At 49.4% G+C, this 18,041-nt stretch overlaps 6 protein-coding genes across 6 annotated transcripts; 2 read left to right on the top strand and 4 right to left on the bottom strand.

Annotated features, from left to right (window-relative positions):
• Positions 1-259: 259 nt before the first annotated feature.
• On the top strand, positions 260-1,385 carry FPOAC1_013482 (uncharacterized protein; the record flags this gene model as incomplete). Its single annotated transcript, XM_044857823.1, has 2 exons — positions 260-1,202; positions 1,381-1,385. The coding sequence occupies 2 exons, from the start codon at positions 260-262 to the stop codon at positions 1,383-1,385; spliced, it is 948 nt and encodes a 315-aa protein (XP_044701205.1).
• A 268-nt stretch (positions 1,386-1,653) lies between these two features.
• On the bottom strand, positions 1,654-2,547 carry FPOAC1_013481 (uncharacterized protein; the record flags this gene model as incomplete). The annotated part of the gene is made up of 1 exon (XM_044857822.1): positions 1,654-2,547. One exon carries the CDS (start codon positions 2,545-2,547, stop codon positions 1,654-1,656), a length of 894 nt encoding a protein of 297 aa, XP_044701204.1.
• Positions 2,548-2,621: 74 nt separating this feature from the next.
• Positions 2,622-3,041, bottom strand: FPOAC1_013480 (uncharacterized protein; the record flags this gene model as incomplete). Its single annotated transcript, XM_044857821.1, has 3 exons — positions 2,622-2,711; positions 2,770-2,841; positions 2,877-3,041. 3 exons carry the CDS (start codon positions 3,039-3,041, stop codon positions 2,622-2,624), a joined length of 327 nt encoding a protein of 108 aa, XP_044701203.1.
• Positions 3,042-3,102: 61 nt separating this feature from the next.
• FPOAC1_013479 (uncharacterized protein) lies at positions 3,103-4,014 on the bottom strand (the record flags this gene model as incomplete). The annotated part of the gene is made up of 1 exon (XM_044857820.1): positions 3,103-4,014. One exon carries the CDS (start codon positions 4,012-4,014, stop codon positions 3,103-3,105), a length of 912 nt encoding a protein of 303 aa, XP_044701202.1.
• Positions 4,015-13,063: 9,049 nt separating this feature from the next.
• Positions 13,064-14,074, bottom strand: FPOAC1_013478 (uncharacterized protein; the record flags this gene model as incomplete). The annotated part of the gene is made up of 1 exon (XM_044857819.1): positions 13,064-14,074. The coding sequence occupies one exon, from the start codon at positions 14,072-14,074 to the stop codon at positions 13,064-13,066; it is 1,011 nt and encodes a 336-aa protein (XP_044701201.1).
• Positions 14,075-15,556: 1,482 nt separating this feature from the next.
• Positions 15,557-15,830, top strand: FPOAC1_013477 (uncharacterized protein; the record flags this gene model as incomplete). Its single annotated transcript, XM_044857818.1, has 2 exons — positions 15,557-15,669; positions 15,776-15,830. The coding sequence occupies 2 exons, from the start codon at positions 15,557-15,559 to the stop codon at positions 15,828-15,830; spliced, it is 168 nt and encodes a 55-aa protein (XP_044701200.1).
• Positions 15,831-18,041: the final 2,211 nt, after the last annotated feature.

Raw genomic sequence — 18,041 nt, 5'->3', positions numbered from 1 at the left:
TCGAGTTAGGTTTGCGATGGCTAGTGAGGCTATCATGCACTTCTCATTCTCCACATGTAGCTGTGAGAACTTTTACCTCGGCATTATTTCTTTATATACCATGTTGTATCTGAAACTTGCATTGTTATATAACAAGTCATATTCTCATCATATTTCATAATTATCATCACCATCAACATTTATACACACCTGCCTGGTCTAGAACTGTCTCAACTACCCACGACGAAAACCGCACTTTGAGTGCCAGAGCAAAGCAACTATGCATCCCAAAGACTCTATCAAGTCCACCTGGCCTCTTGGCAACAAGTCGGAATGGGGTGTTAGCCATCACATCATACATGCCTTGAACACCTACCCTATCGGCCCAGGCGAGGACGTGCCTGTGCATAAAAAGACCGACAAGATGCCCTATTTCTCTCAGTGGCAGAACCACGTATGGGTTCTCTTGCACGCCTTTGCGCCAATTGCAATTCACCAAGCTTTGCTATCTTGTGCGCACCAGGATGCCCTCCATCCTGTCCCTGTTTTTCTTTTGTACTTTGCCACGTTTAGCTGGACTGTTGTTCGAGAAGTCAAAGCTGCACGCAAACTGGGGCATCAGTATGGGTTCCTAGATGGTGACTCTCATGAGCGTGATGGGATCCCGGATGTTGGAGTTGACAAGGTGGTTACGTCTCTGTGGAAGACGACTGGGTCACGTATCCTCTTGGCGACATGCATCAGCTACAAGACCGGACAGTCTCCATTGTCTGTCATGAGCGACTGGTCTTGGTGGGTATGGCTATACCTCCAAATCGGACTATACGGCATCATTCTCGACTTTTGGTTCTATGTCTACCATCGGGCTATGCACGACATTGATTCTTTGTGGAAGTATCATCGAACTCATCACCTGACGAAACATCCCAATACTCTTCTTGCCGCCTATGCCGACCACGAGCAAGAGTTTTTCGACATGGTTGGAGTGCCGTTCCTAACATGGGCGACATTTCAGTGTCTCGGTATCCCGCTGGGCTTTTATGAGTGGTGGGTCTGTCACCAGTACATTGCGTTCACAGAGGTCCTTGGCCACAGTGGACTCAGAGTCTGTGGTATGCCTCCCTCGACTCTGAATTGGTTGTTGCAGCTGGTTGGCGCTGAACTTGTGATTGAGGATCATGACCTGCATCATCGCAAGGGATATAGAAAGAGCCACAATTACGGTAAGCAGACTCGAGTCTGGGATAAGTTGTTTGGTACCTGCCATGATCGGATTGAAGCGACAAAAGATAATGTTGATTGGGATCAATCTGTGTGGTTTCCACTTTCTTAGTTGCTGCTAGTACTAGACATAACATAACTACTCGTTGGCTAGCCGGGAGGGGGTGCCAACTAAGCAAGCTTAGTTGGCCACAAAAGTATGAGACAAGGCGAAAAGTGTGAGACATCCCGGAAGATGCCCACTTGGCGTGATTTGCACCAAAATACCATTTTTTTCAATCAAATGACACTCAAATCTTGTCAAAATAGGCTCAAACTGATGAAAAGGCGTAGTTTGAAGCTTCTATTGATTTATTGGCTATTTCAGAGTGGGAGAAATGACTGCGACGGCTCTGGTGATGCTCTGGCAAGGGAAACAGCTTCCCTGCCAAAATGTGCCGTATATCTGTTTTCTTAGCCAATAAGGCTATCTTCTTGTGCCGTTCTTATTCCCCTGATGATATCACGAAGTGACTCATGAAGCTGCGTGTGGTGTTGATAGGGACAAGGAGTTGAGGGAAGTGTAGGTAGTGATGACTCAGAGTCAGGTGCACAGGGCGGCGATGAGGGCATCTCGACTTCGCTGCCGCCGGCGACTTCAATTACAGGAAGAATCTCGTCTTCTTCATCCATTTCCTCGTGCTCGTGTGCTTGTGTGAGGTTGAAAGTGACCGTATCATCACTGTGAGGGAGGCCGGTGAGATCAACGGCGCTGAGGGGCTTCGCGGCATACTGTGCCTTGCGGATAGCTTCACGCACATCATCAGGGAGTTGTGTATCTATCATATAGCCGTCAGTCTCTTCTTTCAGTGCTTGAGTCATTTGTGAACGCTGTGTATCCATAGATAAATAGTCATATTGCTTCCCTGTGTGCTCCAACCACTGCTTGAACTGCAGCCTCTTTGGTATGCCGTTGACGATAACTTCTTTATTCTCTCGCCACTCATCCTTGAGGCGGTTCATCTCCTTGATGATGACAGATCGTGTGAATCGTATACCCTGCTTATGTTGCTTCTTCTTATCGTCGGCGATAGCCTCCTCTTGTTGATCTCGCAGATCTTGCAGCGATACTGTAGGAATAAGGTCAGAGACAGTCTTTGCGCGGCGGCCTCGCTTTCTCTCGTGATACCGCTTTTCGATGCGAGTTCTTCGATCATCCACGTACTTTTTGATAACATCCTCAAGCACCACAGCTTCATGAACGATGTTGCGAATGTGCCGGAGCCCTGCGAGCGTAGGAGAACTGAGGATATCGTGATATCGCTCGCCGATGGTCTCGGCGGTGCTAGAAGCGGCGTGAAATCGCATATCTGAGGGAAGAAGTGAGAAATGAGCAGGCGTGAAGGTCTTCTTCTTCTTGAGCTGCTTCCTGAGAAAATATTCTATGGCAGGTCGGTCTGTGGGAGGGTAGATGCCCGTTTTTGGAAGCCCGAGATGATGTGAGCGGCAGTGAAGCCTTCATTAAAGATCTCCTGATTTTGGTGAGAAAAGGGGCCTTTTTCGGTGAAGGCTGATTAAGAAGGCACATACCTGAAAAGCTCCTGCAAAGGCACGCCGGCCAAAGGTAAGATTTCCCTTCCGCAACGCCTCACGAAGCTTCTTCTGATGCGCTTCCTTCAGAATTGAAATACGCCTACATCCATCGGCTGGAGTATATGCGTTGAATGAGGCGGAAGAAATGCTACGAGAATATTGAACTTTATCATATATTCTCGTAATTCGAATGAGCCGTGGCCTGTGAAGCCGTCGATAACGAGCAGCCGCCATACAGCCTCATCATAAGGCCTCGCCGCGGGAGGCATATCGTGAGTAACCAAGCGGTTATTTGTATCCTGAAGGTGCTCATTACACCCAAACCACTCTTCAAAAATCAAGCTGACGTTTCTGTACAGTAGCAGATTTCTCCCACGAGCATCGGTTGAAGTGCTTCGCCCACTCGAGCGTTATCGCCGCACTTGAGAATGCCGAGTCTGACTGAGCGAAGCGCATATCAGGATCGCCTTCAATGAACGCCCACTCAAGCGTTGGCAACGACTTGAAGATCAGCCAGGGGGGCGTTGTTGCGCCGGCTGCGTTGCCTAAGCCGATGACTGTGCAAGTCTCGCGATCTTGCGGAGAAAATACCTCTGTTGCTGACTTCTTCTTGGTGCGTACAACGAGGCATTCCATCTTATCTCGTAGCATTCCGACTCTAACTCCTGCTTCATCTGCATTCCAGGTCTCTGATGCACCGATATTGTACTTCGTCATCACATCGCTGAGGCGTTGGAACCACTCCTTCGTATCATCAACGCCGCCTTCCTCATATTCGGCACGCGAAGCTTCTCTCGACTTCAATATCGATTTCGCAAGCTCAGGATGATCATCGCGGAAGCGAGAGTACCACATCTTGCTCACAGGTCTCGCATCAGGATCACGGCGGCGCCGCAGAGTAAGTGCTGCATCTTCTATTTCCCACTTGGAGGCAGGCAGGCCTGACTTTTCCATCCAGATGATATAACACACGATAGCTTCTTCTTCCTCATCCGTGAGTTGCCGCGGGCGCCCCATCTTAGGATCGACAACATCCTCATAATCTACGGTATTCGCAGCCTCAAGTCTCTTGAAGATGCGGCCGATAGATGCACGAGCAGAGCCGGCATATCGAGCTTCAGCAGCACGAAGAGTCAGTGGCTTCTTTCGGCGGCCGGCAGCATCACGATTGAGACCGCGGCGAAGTCGCTGGCGTGAAAGAACAACGGCCTGAGCAGCTCTCAGATTTGATTGTGAGGGCATAATTTTGATGGACGTGATATATGACTTTTTTACTGATTGATGTCCTAGAAATCATTGGTTTTGGCGGGCAAAAGTCATGATTTTGCGACAGCAGCCTGTGCGGGGTTGTCTCACACTTTTCGCCTTGTCTCATACTTTTGTGGCCAACTAAGCTTGCTTAGTTGGCACCCCCTCCCGGCTAGCCAACGAGTAGTCTATTTTGGGGCGCTTTTGCTAAAATTGCAATAGTAAACTACTGACGGTGGACCCGCACCTCACTGTATCATCACGCTCTGTATTCCGGCTCATGCGTCTCATCTACTTCAGCCTCTTGATGTCGGGTGCTTTGGGCCACTAAAGAAGGCATATGGTAGAGAAATAGAGCGTCGGATCAGATGCTCTATAACCTATATTTCGAAGACCGAGTTCTTTCCCACTTTCCACGCCGCCTTCCAAGCCACTATAACTGAAAAATATATCAAAGGGGTTTTTGGAGGAGCTAGGCTTGCTCCTTTTAACCCGGAAAGCGTGATCTCAAAGCTTGATATGAAACTGCGGACTCCAACGCCTCCCGAGGAGGTTGCTGAATCCTTGACCCCATGTGTTGAATACTGGTGAAAATGAGATCGGCTAACCGGATGACCGAACTACCGGTCAGAGAGCTGTCTCGACACTGTAACAACCTCTTATAACTACCGGTAGGTGGGTGTTACCGGTAGGTAGGTACTGCATGGTAGCAGCTGTGTTCAGGGTTCAAATCCACGACACATCTAGGCTCAGTGTAGTGGAAACAGGGGTTGCACGTGGCGCAACAATATCCGTGCACTCGTGCACGGATCGCTATGTGATCCTAAATCCTGTTGGAAAATCCGGGGATCCCCCTTCCTTTCAGGGTTTAGACTGTCAGACTGAAAGTCCTAGATTTAGAGTTCAAAGTCCTAGATGAAATCATCTAGAGATATAAACCCGAGAAGAACTCTCATATCAATAATGAACAATCAAGTTTTATAAAATACATTTTCACCCAGCACTACTGCGCAATATAAACATTAGGTTATGAGCCCGGGTTAGCAAACACCGGGTTTCTCTTCTGAATCAAAGAACCGAACTTTAACCTCATCCCAAAATGGCCTCACGTCGAGCCCCACCTTTCACTATGCAAACTCGCAACACCATCAGAGTGTCGCCTGCATCCGAATCGTCGCGATCTGGTGCTTCAGGTCAAGACCACACACCATCTTCAACCTATGACAGTACCACGGTCATCTCCGAAAAGAATACTCTTTTCCTTCCGCAAGAGCTCAAGCTAGGCGGCCCCTCCAATTGGGAGCAATATTGCCCAGCTCAGAAGGCCATTCTTTGGATCAATGGTCTCGAAGATGCTGTCTTTGGTGATTACCCTCCCGAGGAACAGCAGACAATGGATCAAAAGATCAGGGCGGCGAAAGCTGCCGTCTCCATCCGAGGTAACTGCACTGGAGAAGCACTCAGTCAACTGGTCGGGATTGAAAACCCCCAGGAGATGTTCAACCTTCTCCAGGCCTACTGTATTGGCACAGGCCCAGTTCTCCTGCAGACAACACTTTACCAGTTTATCCGGATCAAATCAAGCTCTTACGAGACAATTCCACAATTCAATGTCGATTTCGAACGACTCGTCAAACTTCTCCTCGAGCAAAAGGAACCAATCTCAGATACCCTCAAAAGGTGGTCTATCTGACTGCCTGTGAGAACGAGTACCCCGACTGGACTGCCAGACAACGGGCTCTCCTTCGCTCTGAGCATCCGCCAACACTACGATCAATGCAGCAAGATCTCATTGATGAAAACAGGTCATCAGATGACGATGACAGTCATGGTACTGCCTCTACGTACTGGGCCCACGGTAAAAAGACCGGGAGGAAGGGCCTAACCACAAGAAAGCAAGAGGCAAGTGGACGGAGGAGAGGCTCTTCAAAGAACCAGCGAGCCGCGAACAAGTTTAACCAGGAGACCAATCATCGAGTCGGCAAGCACAAGGATTATACCTGCACAAACTGCAAGAAGAGAGGACATCACGAAAATGATTGTTGGTTCGCCCATAAGGGTAAGCGGCCCGACTGGGCAGTCCGTCTCGCCAAGGAACTCATGGAGCATGATCGTCAACGCGACAACAGCAAGAATCTCCATATTAAGGAATCAAATCACATGACAGTCGAGCGATCTTTTCTGATTCTTGAAGACAGCGTCTCAGACGAGCCGCCTATGGACAATACAGAAACGTGTAAGGTCTCCCTTGATAGCATCTCTTCAACCGCAGAATGGCTGTTCGACACGGGTTCGTCAGTCCACATTTGCAACGACCAAAGACTATTCACAGTGCTGCAGCCTGCAACCCGAACGGTCCTCGTTACGGGCGGTGGGAAGGTGTACCCATCCGGTCGAGGGACAGTCAAAATTTGCTTCATAAACAAATGGGGCGATCAGGTCACAGTCAACCTCAAAGACACGCTATTCATCCCTGAGTTTCCGGTAAACGTCATGTCAGGGCTCAGGCTGTACAAGAACGGCGGCTGGATTGACGGTAACGACATATACGACCCAACAGGAGACGTCTTTGGTCTCCTCCGTATAGGAAGGGACGGTCTGTACGTCAACACTGAGGTCAGAGAGACAGCCGTTTCAAACCAGGCCGTCTCCGAACTCCAGCCAGAACCATGCAATCACCACATTGTTTCATCAAAGCAATGCCTGGATGTCGATCTTTGGCACCGAAGACTCGGCCACGTCAACGTATATCAGGTATCGCAGACTGCCAAAATGACGAGAGGAATGTTCTGCGACAGCCACCACAATCATGAGCCTTTCAATTACTGCCTCGCCTGCGATATCGCAAAGGCCCTACGATGGACTCCACGAAACAAACGGAAGCGAGCCTCCAAGGCCGGTTTCATCCATGTTGACACCTTCAAAGTCAATCCACCGGGTATTAGAGGCGAACGATGGGGAATGATTGCCACAGATGATAAACATCGAATGAGATGGGCCTACACATTCACGAGGAAGGGAATGGCTTCGGAACTTCTAGGCCAGCTCATCTCGAAGATACGAACTCAGTATGGCATCCGAGTGTACGCAATCCAGATGGATGGCGGCTCTGAGCTCTATGGTGCGTCTCTCAAGAACCTCGAGTACACCCACGGCGTCAAAATCATCAAGACGACACCATATACTCCTGAATTTAACGGAGTTGCTGAGCGCTCTAACCGCATCATCTTTGACAAAGTCAGAGCAACCATGGAATCGGAAAGAATCCCGATAGAGCTCTGGCCATTGGTCCTGGAAGATATGGTGCGCAAGACAAACGTGACAGCCACCAGGGCAATTGATGGCCTCACTCCCATGGAAAGCTTTCTCAACGAGGCCTTCCCCGGACAAGACAACAAGCCGGATCTATCCGGAGAACGAATTTGTGGCTCACAAGTCACGATACACATACCAAAAGAACGAAGATTGAGATCACACAAGTTTGGTCCAAGAGGAGAGGCTGGAATCTACCTATGCATGGAAGGTTCACAGATCTACACCTGCTGGGTGCCCTCTCGCAGAAAGGGACATCAGATCGTCCGCTCTGCAAATGTGAAATTCTACGAAAAGGTCGGGGAGAAAGAACTCCTGACCGAAACTGAGCATGATGTTGAGCCGGAAATCCGCAAGAACGGAGCTCCCATCTCAAGCCGGCCACAGTCAGTCACGGAGCAGACAGAAACTCCGAGCCCACGAAGGTCTGAAGTGAACAATCTTCAGCATGCCGAGGTGCATAATCCTCAGCATGGACAGACGACAACATCCATGACATCAGCTAAGCTGCCAGATCCCCGAAAAGAGGTGATCACTGAGCCCAAAACAATGACTGAAGCGCTTCAAGGTCCGCAAAGGGAGCATTGGCTCAGAGCAATACACAGTGAGCTGCGCAGCCTCCTCACGAAAGGAACTTGGCGCATGCTGGACCGCAACCAAGCTCACAATAGGCCACTTACAGTCAAGTGGGTATTCAAGGTCAAGAAAAAAGAGGACGGCAACCTGGACAAGTTCAAGGCGCGGCTGGTGGTCAGAGGCTTTGAACAACAGTTCGGCTTTGACTACAACCAGACCTTTGCCTCTGTTGCCAAATCGGCGACCTGGAGAATCCTCCTCACCGTTGCTGCCTGTCTTGACTGGGAAATTGAGCAGATGGACGTGTCGACGGCGTTCTTGGAAGGGGACCTCGACGAAGAAGTCTTCATCGAAATGCCGGAAGGACTTGTCGAGTATTTTGACCAACACCCAGAAGACCGTCCGCCAGGATTTTCAACTGAGAAGATCTGCAAATTGATCAAATCCCTCTATGGGCTCAAGCAGGCGCCTCGGCAATGGCAAAAGAAGCTGAAGGAGACCTTGGAATCCCTTGACTTCAGACAAGCAACGTCTGACACGGCCGTATATCACAATCCCACAACGGGAGTGATCATCATCACATATGTGGATGACTTCCTCATCATGGGCAGCAACAAGGAAGCAATCCAAGGGTACAAAGCCCGCCTGGGAGAGATCTTTACCATGACTGATCTTGGTCCCGCTAGCCATTTTCTTGGAGTAAGAATAACCCGAGACAGGAGCTCAAGGCTGATCTACCTTTCCCAGGATGCATATTTTACCAGAATACTGAAGAAATTCGGCTTAGAGGATTGCCGACCGGTCAAGACCCCGATGGAGCGAAATTCACTCTCGACACTGCAACCAAGAGACAATGGCGACTCGGCTTCTCCAGAAGAACGAGAAGACTATAGCTCGAAAAACCGGCTCGTTGATGTATGGAATGACCCAAACCAGACCCGATTTAGCTTTTTCTTCTCTCGGTACTCTCGAGATACATGTCGAATCCATCACCAGCACATTCACGACTGATCAAAAGAAGTCTTCGCTATCTACAGCAGACAAGAGACCACGGCCTAGTGCTTGGGGGCGTCAAGAAAGATCCTGAATCCGCTTGGAGCATCACAGCTTGGGCCGACTCAGATTGGAAAGGCGACACCGTTACGGGAAGATCGACGTTCGGGTGGCTCGTTCAACTTGAAGGGTCTACAGTCTCATGGAGGGCCAAACGGCACGAAACAGTAGCACTATCGACCACTGAGGCTGAATATACAGCACTCTCCCAGTGTGCCAGAGAATTGGCCTGGGTTAGGAACCTCTTTTCTGAACTGCTCCTTCCGCTACATATGCCCATCCTACTGAACGGCGACAACCAGGGTTCCCTAAAGCTATGCAGAAACCCTGAGCTCCACCAAAGGACAAAGCACATTCCGTTAACCGAGCACCATATCCGAGAAGAAGTTGAAGCCGGGAACATTGATGTGCAATACGTTAGCACACACGAGCAGGTAGCAGACGGACTCACTAAACCGTTGAATGCAGTCAGTCATGGCCACTTTCTAGAAGCCATTCGAGTCAGTGCATGTCCGATCGAGGAAGCAGGTCGTATTATTTGGAGTACTGAAGTCCACGATGACTCTGTACCCTGAAGACAAGGTGGATGGGGGCGTGTTGGAAAATCCGGGGATCCCCCTTCCTTTCAGGGTTTAGACTGTCAGACTGAAAGTCCTAGATTTAGAGTTCAAAGTCCTAGATGAAATCATCTAGAGATATAAACCCGAGAAGAACTCTCATATCAATAATGAACAATCAAGTTTTATAAAATACATTTTCACCCAGCACTACTGCGCAATATAAACATTAGGAAGAGCACAATTCGCTTGTGGACACTGGAATCCCCGCAGGGTCAGTGGAAGTAGATGTCATCAGCGAGGACATACGCAGCGTCCTTACACAGTGGTGTTGGAATTAAAGAAAGAGTGGAGAGTTGGAAAATCGCCCCTGAACGGGATTACTACAGGGATCAAATTTTTTCCGCCGTATTGCCATACTTATGGAATACGACATCCCCGTATGGAATATGGATTAACGCGTATGGATTATTCCATATGGATTAATTAATCCATACGCGTATGGATAGAAAGCCTGCAGTAAACGAAACCTTCATACCCTTCTAGTAGCCCAGCCCGTAACCACGACCTTACCGTCTGAGTAACGGCAATTGTGCTTGCATCTAAGCGCGACCTCTTGGGCGAAACCATACTACCAGCGGAAGAAAAGGTCCTCTCACACTCAGAAGCCATTGCTGGGACCGAGAGGATGTCAATCGCCATTTTCGCCACTCGCGGATACTCAAATCTCTTTGCAGACCAGTATTCCAGAGGATTGTGGTATGTTGTGTATATGTCTTGCTTTGTAGACAACCACCTCTCCAGTTCGTCTGTAGCTTCGTCATGGCCGTGGCGGGTGGATGATATTAATTCGTCTTGGAAGGAATCAAATGGATTGTACTCGCGCGCCCTCACCGCGGCAGGAAGGTTACTGCTCGAGATTTCCCACTGAGCGGGAAGGTCGCGATACTCCTCTTCCCAGAGCTTTTGGATGAGCTGGCGTGCCGCGAAAAGCCATTCCTCCTTCTCACCGTAGGCTTTTGTCAAGAACGACCACTGTATACCGGGGTGGAGAACCGTGGCTGCATAGTATATTGGCGTCTCATCAAGCTTGGTGTAGTACTTGTTGAGCTTGGCCCAGGCCGAATTGACGCACGAGGAATAGTAGCTAGGTTCCACCCGATGTGTTGCCTCAGTCTTTGCTTTCTCCAGCGTTGAAAGGAGGAATTCGTATGCGACAGCAACCTGCCAAATAATTCCATATTGAGCTTCAACGCCTCCCTTACGGACTCGGAGCTGACAGTCCCCTTCAAGCCGCAAAAGGCAAGAATCGAACATTCTAAGAATATCTCTGAACCAACTGAGGGCATCCCAGTCTGCGTCACTCAGTAGGTTTGCTTCCTTAAGACATCAAGGGAGTTGGCTTAGCGGCTAGGTATAGGTAGATCTGGGCTATTGAAATTTCCTACTTGATTGAATCGTAATGTCAATAAGCTCCTCTAGATAGCGTCGGAGCTTAATTGCTCGCTCGATTATATAATATTGAGACAGCCAGCGTGTGCTATTGTTAAGCACGACATTAAGAGTGCCTGGATAGGACTTGTCAGGGTCCTTATCTTGTATTTTCCGCAGAATTGCTATCGCCTTATTTGACCGATTAACCCAGACGACAAGGTTATGGAGTTTACCTACTGGACCTCTTTTTATCCACTCTATAAAATCGTCTGCATTAAGGTCCTCGAGTGTATTGCTGTCTTTAATGAAGAGGAGCGCTTTAGCGACAAGATAAAGAATATGCCCAAAACACCGAATCCTTCTGCTGGTCGGATTCTGCCACTAAAGCTTGTGGCCTATCGCTTCGACTGCTCCTTCATTGCTTGCGGCGTTATTGAGAATAATGCATCCAACCTTGTTGCTTGCAATCAACCCGAAGTTATCTAACACCTCTATAATAGCGGCTAAGATATTTTCTCCTGTGTGCGCTATGGCGACGTTTAGGAGGCCAAGGACGATCTTCCGTGGCTGGAATGTATCTTCATCGAGGAAGAAGGCATTTATGGAGAAGAATGAATGTCTGTTCCGGGACGTCCAGCCATCAAATGCAATATGAACCTGGCTTGGGCTTCGTGACAGTGCGTGGATGACGCGCGATTTGTATGTGTTGAACTCGTCGATGATCCTAACTCGAACCGTTTCGTGGGTTAGATTGGCGGAAGTCTCGTGAACCAAGGGGTTCAGGTACTGAAAGACCTTTTGGAGGCCTTTATGCTCCGGTACGCGAAATGACAGATTTGCATCGGTGATCCACTGGACAATGTGGCGCTGGAACGTGGTCTTGTCAAATCGAGTAACCAACTCGTCGTGAAAGTCGTCCCTCTTCCGTTTCTTGGCTGCCAAATCATGAAGGGTTAGTTGATTAGGAGGGCGCTCCTGCATATATCGTGTTGCTTTTGATGGATCTGGATGAAAATATTGTGGGCCTTGCTGAGATGACCTTCAATGTTCCGAGTATTGGACGAGACGTAAGCCTTTGGCCGGGGAACGCCATGCTGGACACAGTGACAACAGAGCCACGTATGGGGGCCAGACTCATTGCCTTTGGACCTAGCTTGAACGTCATAGCCGTGAGCCCAAAACCAGCCGGTAGCTTGTCCAGTTCGAGCTGAGAGGACCCAATGGCTGCGGACAGCCTGCGATACTGCATCCCAGTCTTTGATGATTGAACGGCTGCTGCGAGACGAGGAATCGTGCATCGGCAAGGTTGGATCTCCTGGATAGGATATTTCCGATATGTTAGCATCAGTTGCGTAACTAAATAAATCGCTTTGAGATGCCATTTGGGCAATGTTCTGGGTGGCATCAAGGGCAATGAGAATCTGCCAAACCAAGACCCAATCGAAAAAGGGGGAGGGCGTGGGGAAATCGGGAAATGGGAGGACGGTTGGGGAAGGGATCGTCAGAGGTATCAATACTTCGGAGTAGGAGGATGCCATTAGTACCGAGAAAGTACAGCTACCTTGCCCAATTTTCACCAGCCGTCTTGGCATCTATCTACATTTCGTCTATCTACCGGACCTCCAGGTAGATAGATAGATGACCCACATGCCCTCTGGTAGATAGATAGATGTAGATCTACATCTATCTACATCTACATTTCATCTACATCGGTAGATAGATTCGCCAGCCTGATCGGAACCTTGCAGCAGCATCCCACACGACGGGTCACGTATGGCTTCATTGGTCAAAAAGCGATCTGTTTTGATGCACACGTATCACTGAGCTAGTCTGAAATACGGATAGAACACAGATGGATGGTCTGGGCACATCCACTACCGGGACTGATTACATTTCCTAGACATGGCCAAGCGCAACACAACTGGCCTGGCGATCCAGGTTGGGCACACATCGATTCTCTCTGTGACTAACAAATACTTGACAAAGCTCTTCCCCAGACCACCGTATACTCTGGCCCAAGTCAGCTTGCTTCAGCCACAAAAAGAACCAACAGAAAGTCCGTGTTCCTACGAGAATGATGCCCTCTCACCCCTCCGGCACCGTCTTTGCCCTTAGCGGTTCGAAGGTGCTGGGGCGGCGAAGCAACGCGCACCATCGTTGCTGTTCGATGGCGGCCCTGCGCTGATATCCCTCGCCGGCGCATTATCGTCCAGGACAGGGAACGCGATGATTTTGCCAGAGGTGTTGTCGCTTCCCCACATTTCATCGCCAACAGCATACAGGGCGCCGAACTGAGGCGCCGCGGGCGTGACGTTGCCGTAGTCACGGACCTCCGACCACTCCTTTCTCTCGATGGACCAGCGAACAAGGCGAGCTGTGGTCGACCAGGCAATCGAGTAGAGGTATGGGCCACCGTTCTCAAGGAACACCCAGTCAGCAACGAAGTTTCCTGGGACTTTCATAGTGCCTGAATCTACGAGCTGTCCGTACCTCGCCGAATCAGGGTCCAGGTCGATCTGTGCCCAAGCCGTAGTCCCGGATGCCCCAATCCACAGCTGGCCGTTGGCGTCAATATCTCCCGTACTGTAGAAACGGTCAACCGTGAGGGGAAGCAGTTGGTGGCCACCCTCGGCGTCAATCTGGATCAGCTGCCAGCGGCCGCCACTCACGGCCACAAAGCCATAGAGGTAATTGTCAAGGATGTTATAACCGATGGCATTGATGTTACCGCCAGGCCCGACGTTCTCGTTGACAGCCGGATTATCGCCAGTCTCCAAGTTGAGTCGGTACAGAACTGTCCCCTGGATGAGGTAACCACCCTCATCGCATGAGAAGGCCGGCGGCGGCGTAGAGGTTGGCGTAGGAGTAAGGGTAGTCCCCGGGGGATATCCAACAGAGGTCCCGGGGTACGTGGTCGTCATGGTGCACTCGCCCCCGGGTTCACCGACGGTCACCTTGACGATCTTGTGCTGCTCGACGCAGACAAAATGTCCCTGGGGCTCAGGCCTGTAGCCGCCATTGTCTCGAGCATTCAGGCGATGATCTCCCGAGGAAGCCTGCACGGCGGCCGCGAGGAGACCTGACCCGACGATGAGGCCCTTGATCAAAGAGTGAGCTGCCATCTTGCACAAGGCGGTGAGAGAGGCAGTTTGAAAACGATGTAAAAGGTTTGGTTATCAAAGAAGAAGAGTATGATTGATTTTGATGCTGTGTGCTAATCTGTTGATGTTTGACTGTGTGTCCTCTGGTTGAATCTTCCTCCTTTTATAGTTTTCTTTTGGGACTTGATCGTCCATGGTCATCTGGTTGTCGTACAGTCGCTGCACGCTGTTCTGCCGTCCACACCTCAAGGCAGATGACCGATGCGTAATCCATTGACCTTCCCGAGCTGAATGACCCCTTACTAAAACGACCCCTTCTGAGATTTGTGTACATCTGAGGCTGTTAAAGGTTCTCAATACAGAAATATGCCTGATGTGCGTTGTGGTGACCGACTTGTATCTCGCTTCATCCCGAGGTGAGACGAACACAAGGTTGGGGTGCGGGTTCAGGCGGAAGAGGCCCGAGCCTTCTGAGACCAATGCGTGTTTCTCTAAAAGAGAGTTACACACTCCCTCCGTGTTCGACTACATCAGGTTCATGACACCACCACCACCACACTATTTTGTCAAGAATAGAATGTTCTGACGTGTCAGACCTTTGCTAAAAAGGGCGGCGGCCGATCTTCGTCCAGGATCCTCATTTCTTCTCTCCAACACAGGAGTCTCCCATACGAAAAGAGGATTCTGCATGCAGATGCAGCTGTAGGTCTCAGGACAGAAAGATTCACGTTGAGCACAGCACATCACCGTATCACATCATTTTATATTGGAGATATGTGACCTGAGAGAGGCTCTTACTATGACTTCGGGCTCAGTCATGACGCTTATCTATTCATCTATAGTATTTACTCACATATCAGGCGCTGCACATGTATATCGCTAATGAAACTGAGCTTTATCCACCAATTAGTTGAGTAATATATTAATCTGCAATCAACCCATCCGTCGGGGAAATAGATCCTCTCGTCGAAGTAAAAGAACGCGAGAAACATTTAAACTTTCGTGGCCGTTGTATTGGCCTGAAAAAGAGTCATGGCGTTGTGAGACATCGTCCAATTCCGAAGCTCTGTCACCTTGTTAGCTTTCCCCACCGGATACGTTATACGAGTACGGTTTTTGTCAGTGCCTTCTTTTTCTTACTCTTTCTTTGCGCATATGCACGGCCATCTGTTGGATGCGCGCAATTACGAATATCAGATGTGGATTTAAAAATGTTGTGATGTTATTGATTGTTTGTTGACTTGATCCTTCTTCAATCTGCCCGAGACGGGTTTTACCCCATCCCCAGCCACTAATCTAACATCATCTTGACGATCTATTACTGAATTAGGTACCTTAGACTACCTGATCCGACAGTCAGCATCGGCTAGCGCACACATCACATCATCAAAGTCCCCATCCACGGTCCAAGCTTACACGCTCAGGCCCCCCGTAGGTACCCGTGACAGAGTAGGCGGCTACTCTAAGCGCATCGACCGAGCTCTACCAGGCAAGCACGCGGAAATGCTATACGACAGTCTAAAGAGACGAGAGGCCGACGTGCTTTCCCAGCTTCGCGCAGGAATGGCCAGGATCAACAGCTACCTCAGCAAGATAGGAGCCGAAGAATCGGACATGTGAGAGCGGCAACCAAGTTTGAGATGGCGACGGGAAGACCGAGTTGAAAGGGAAAACTCAACATAATAAACATTAAAATCGCAGTTGACTACTAACATTGAACAGCCTCAAGTTGACAGACCATGTTTCAGCTGCTGAAGATAGGATGCTGAATACTTAGAGAAGTCGGTCTTCAAGCAGGCCTGTCAAGCAGAGTTTGTGTAGACCGGACCAATGCGGTGGAATCGTGAATAGCTTAGGGTACCTACTGGCCCTATGAGATTCGTTCTCCCGGGCGTAATAAACTCTCTCTCTCTCTCACGGCATATCATTGGCATCCTACAAAGGTTGTTTTTCAGCTTGCGCCATGCGTATTTCAACGCTGACCTTGACTCAGAAAAGCATGCGACGTCCCTTTTAGTCATTTTCACAAGGGAAAATGCCCCTCAAAGCAGAAAAATCAGCACAGTAGTGGCGGTTACAATCGCCTCACCATTTCATCATATCTGACCCTCTGAATGTTCCAATTACAATGATGCAAAGTCACACGGAACTTTTGGCTTTCAATTGTCATGTATGTTTCGGCTTTTCAAGCAGAACTGTTGAAAAGAGGATGTCCATGTACGTGATGAATGCAACGCTAAGGCCTGGACGCTGACGAGCCGCTCGGCGGCTCATGCGGCCTCCCTCATCCTCCACGGGCCCACTCTTGGCGTCTATTTCCATTCAAAGTGAGCCTAGATGGACGTCCATCCATTCTACGAGAAGCTACATGGATGGAAATGGAATGGACCGCCAGCCTGTTCACAACAGACTGTTTTCAGATTATAGGAATATGTCAGCCCAGAAAATCCCCAGCTCTGAGACTCTCAATCTTTAGGCACCTAAACTAAGATTGAACTGGAACCCCAGTGGTGAATTGTGCTGCCTTAGTCATTTAGAGATCACCCTATCGGTCCATCACAGCCCAACCTCGATGGAAGAGCCAGCTGATGACCCTCGAGAATAAAGCCATCGGGAGACTATCAATTCTCATAATGAGACCTTCAGCTGCATGTGGCCATTGGCTTAGGTACGAAGAGATGAACCCAGGCTGGCGATCAACTCAATTCAAATTTTCAACCCTTGCAGATAACAAAGCAACAGGCCTCAGCCATTCCTGAATTGTGCTGTGTGAGCCTGGGAAGCTATCAGTTCCGTCTTTGATTGGACCCCCCACTTGGCACCTGTCCTGACCGGACCCGTCCCGCACCGCGTGTTAAATCCCGAACGGCCTGCCCTGGTGTATATCTTCTAACAGCCAGTGAAAGAGCTATGCTAGCTTGGTTGCTACCGCCGCCAATAAATCGAACTGATTGCTGATAATGGCTTTAACAATTCAGGAACCCCGCAGTATTGTCGTATTGAAACCGATTTGCGGGGACCCGATTTGAGCTAGTCTCAGAAAAATAAGAGCAGCATGTCCGCGATTACCGTATCAGGTGGGTTGCATAAAAACCGGTACTGATTTAGTAGCTGATAAAAACATTAGACCACTCTTAGTGGGTATATAGCCTAAGAGTGCACTAACAATTTCATCTAAGCTGCTTCAAGTCCCTGTTTTTTTGCGATCCGCCTGCCTATCTAGATCACAACATATGCTTTTTTATCTTTCAGCTGTGTTTGCGTCTACTATGTTGTAATTTGGATACCATATCGGTCAAGGGCGGAAGCATCTTTCAGCTGCGTTTCTATACGGGAGCGGTGTCGCAGTAGAGGAAGGTCATGTACTGAGATGCCAGCAGACATGGCAAGGTAGTCGCCGAGTGCGATCAGGGCTAAGACAGCAGGAAGCCTTCAGAAAGCCTCCACTAGGCCGTCGAATTACCGATGACTGGGTCATGTGTTCATTCCATTGGGGGGTGGGGTCTGACTGCCATGCTGTGATGGTCCGGTCGGTGCTAGTCTTGGCAAGTTCTCATGTATCATGAAAAGCATCACTTCCTCTATCTTTGCCTTTGAGTATGAATTTTCCTTCCTTACGATGGGCTTAGTCTTTCTTGGTTGACGGTCCTTGAGAAATTTCTGTGGTCTTCCAATCTTCTTCCGAGGGGTCCCTGACTCAAATCCCCCGCTATTTGGGTCAATCTCTTCCACCAGCATTTTTATGAGCAAAAGTCATCTGATGATAGCCTTACTTAGTCAATTAGAAAAGGGAGGGTCAGGCGACCCAGGGGATACCAGGGTATCCCGTGTTTGGACGGCAATAGAGCTTGATATTCTCCTCTTCTGTTTGGATTTGAATCTAGGTTATATGCGGAAGCGATCAACGCGGCAGAATCCGGTCGCTTGCCTTAGTCCGACGCAGACCTCGATCAATTTCATGGAAATGTACGGTACTACAGAGAGTGAC

This window comes from Fusarium poae (assembly GCF_019609905.1).
Source record: "Fusarium poae strain DAOMC 252244 chromosome Unknown contig_2, whole genome shotgun sequence".
Taxonomy (NCBI): Eukaryota; Fungi; Ascomycota; class Sordariomycetes; order Hypocreales; family Nectriaceae; genus Fusarium; species Fusarium poae.
Note: the sequence above shows the minus strand (reverse complement) of the source record. Positions and strands in the feature narration are given on the sequence as shown.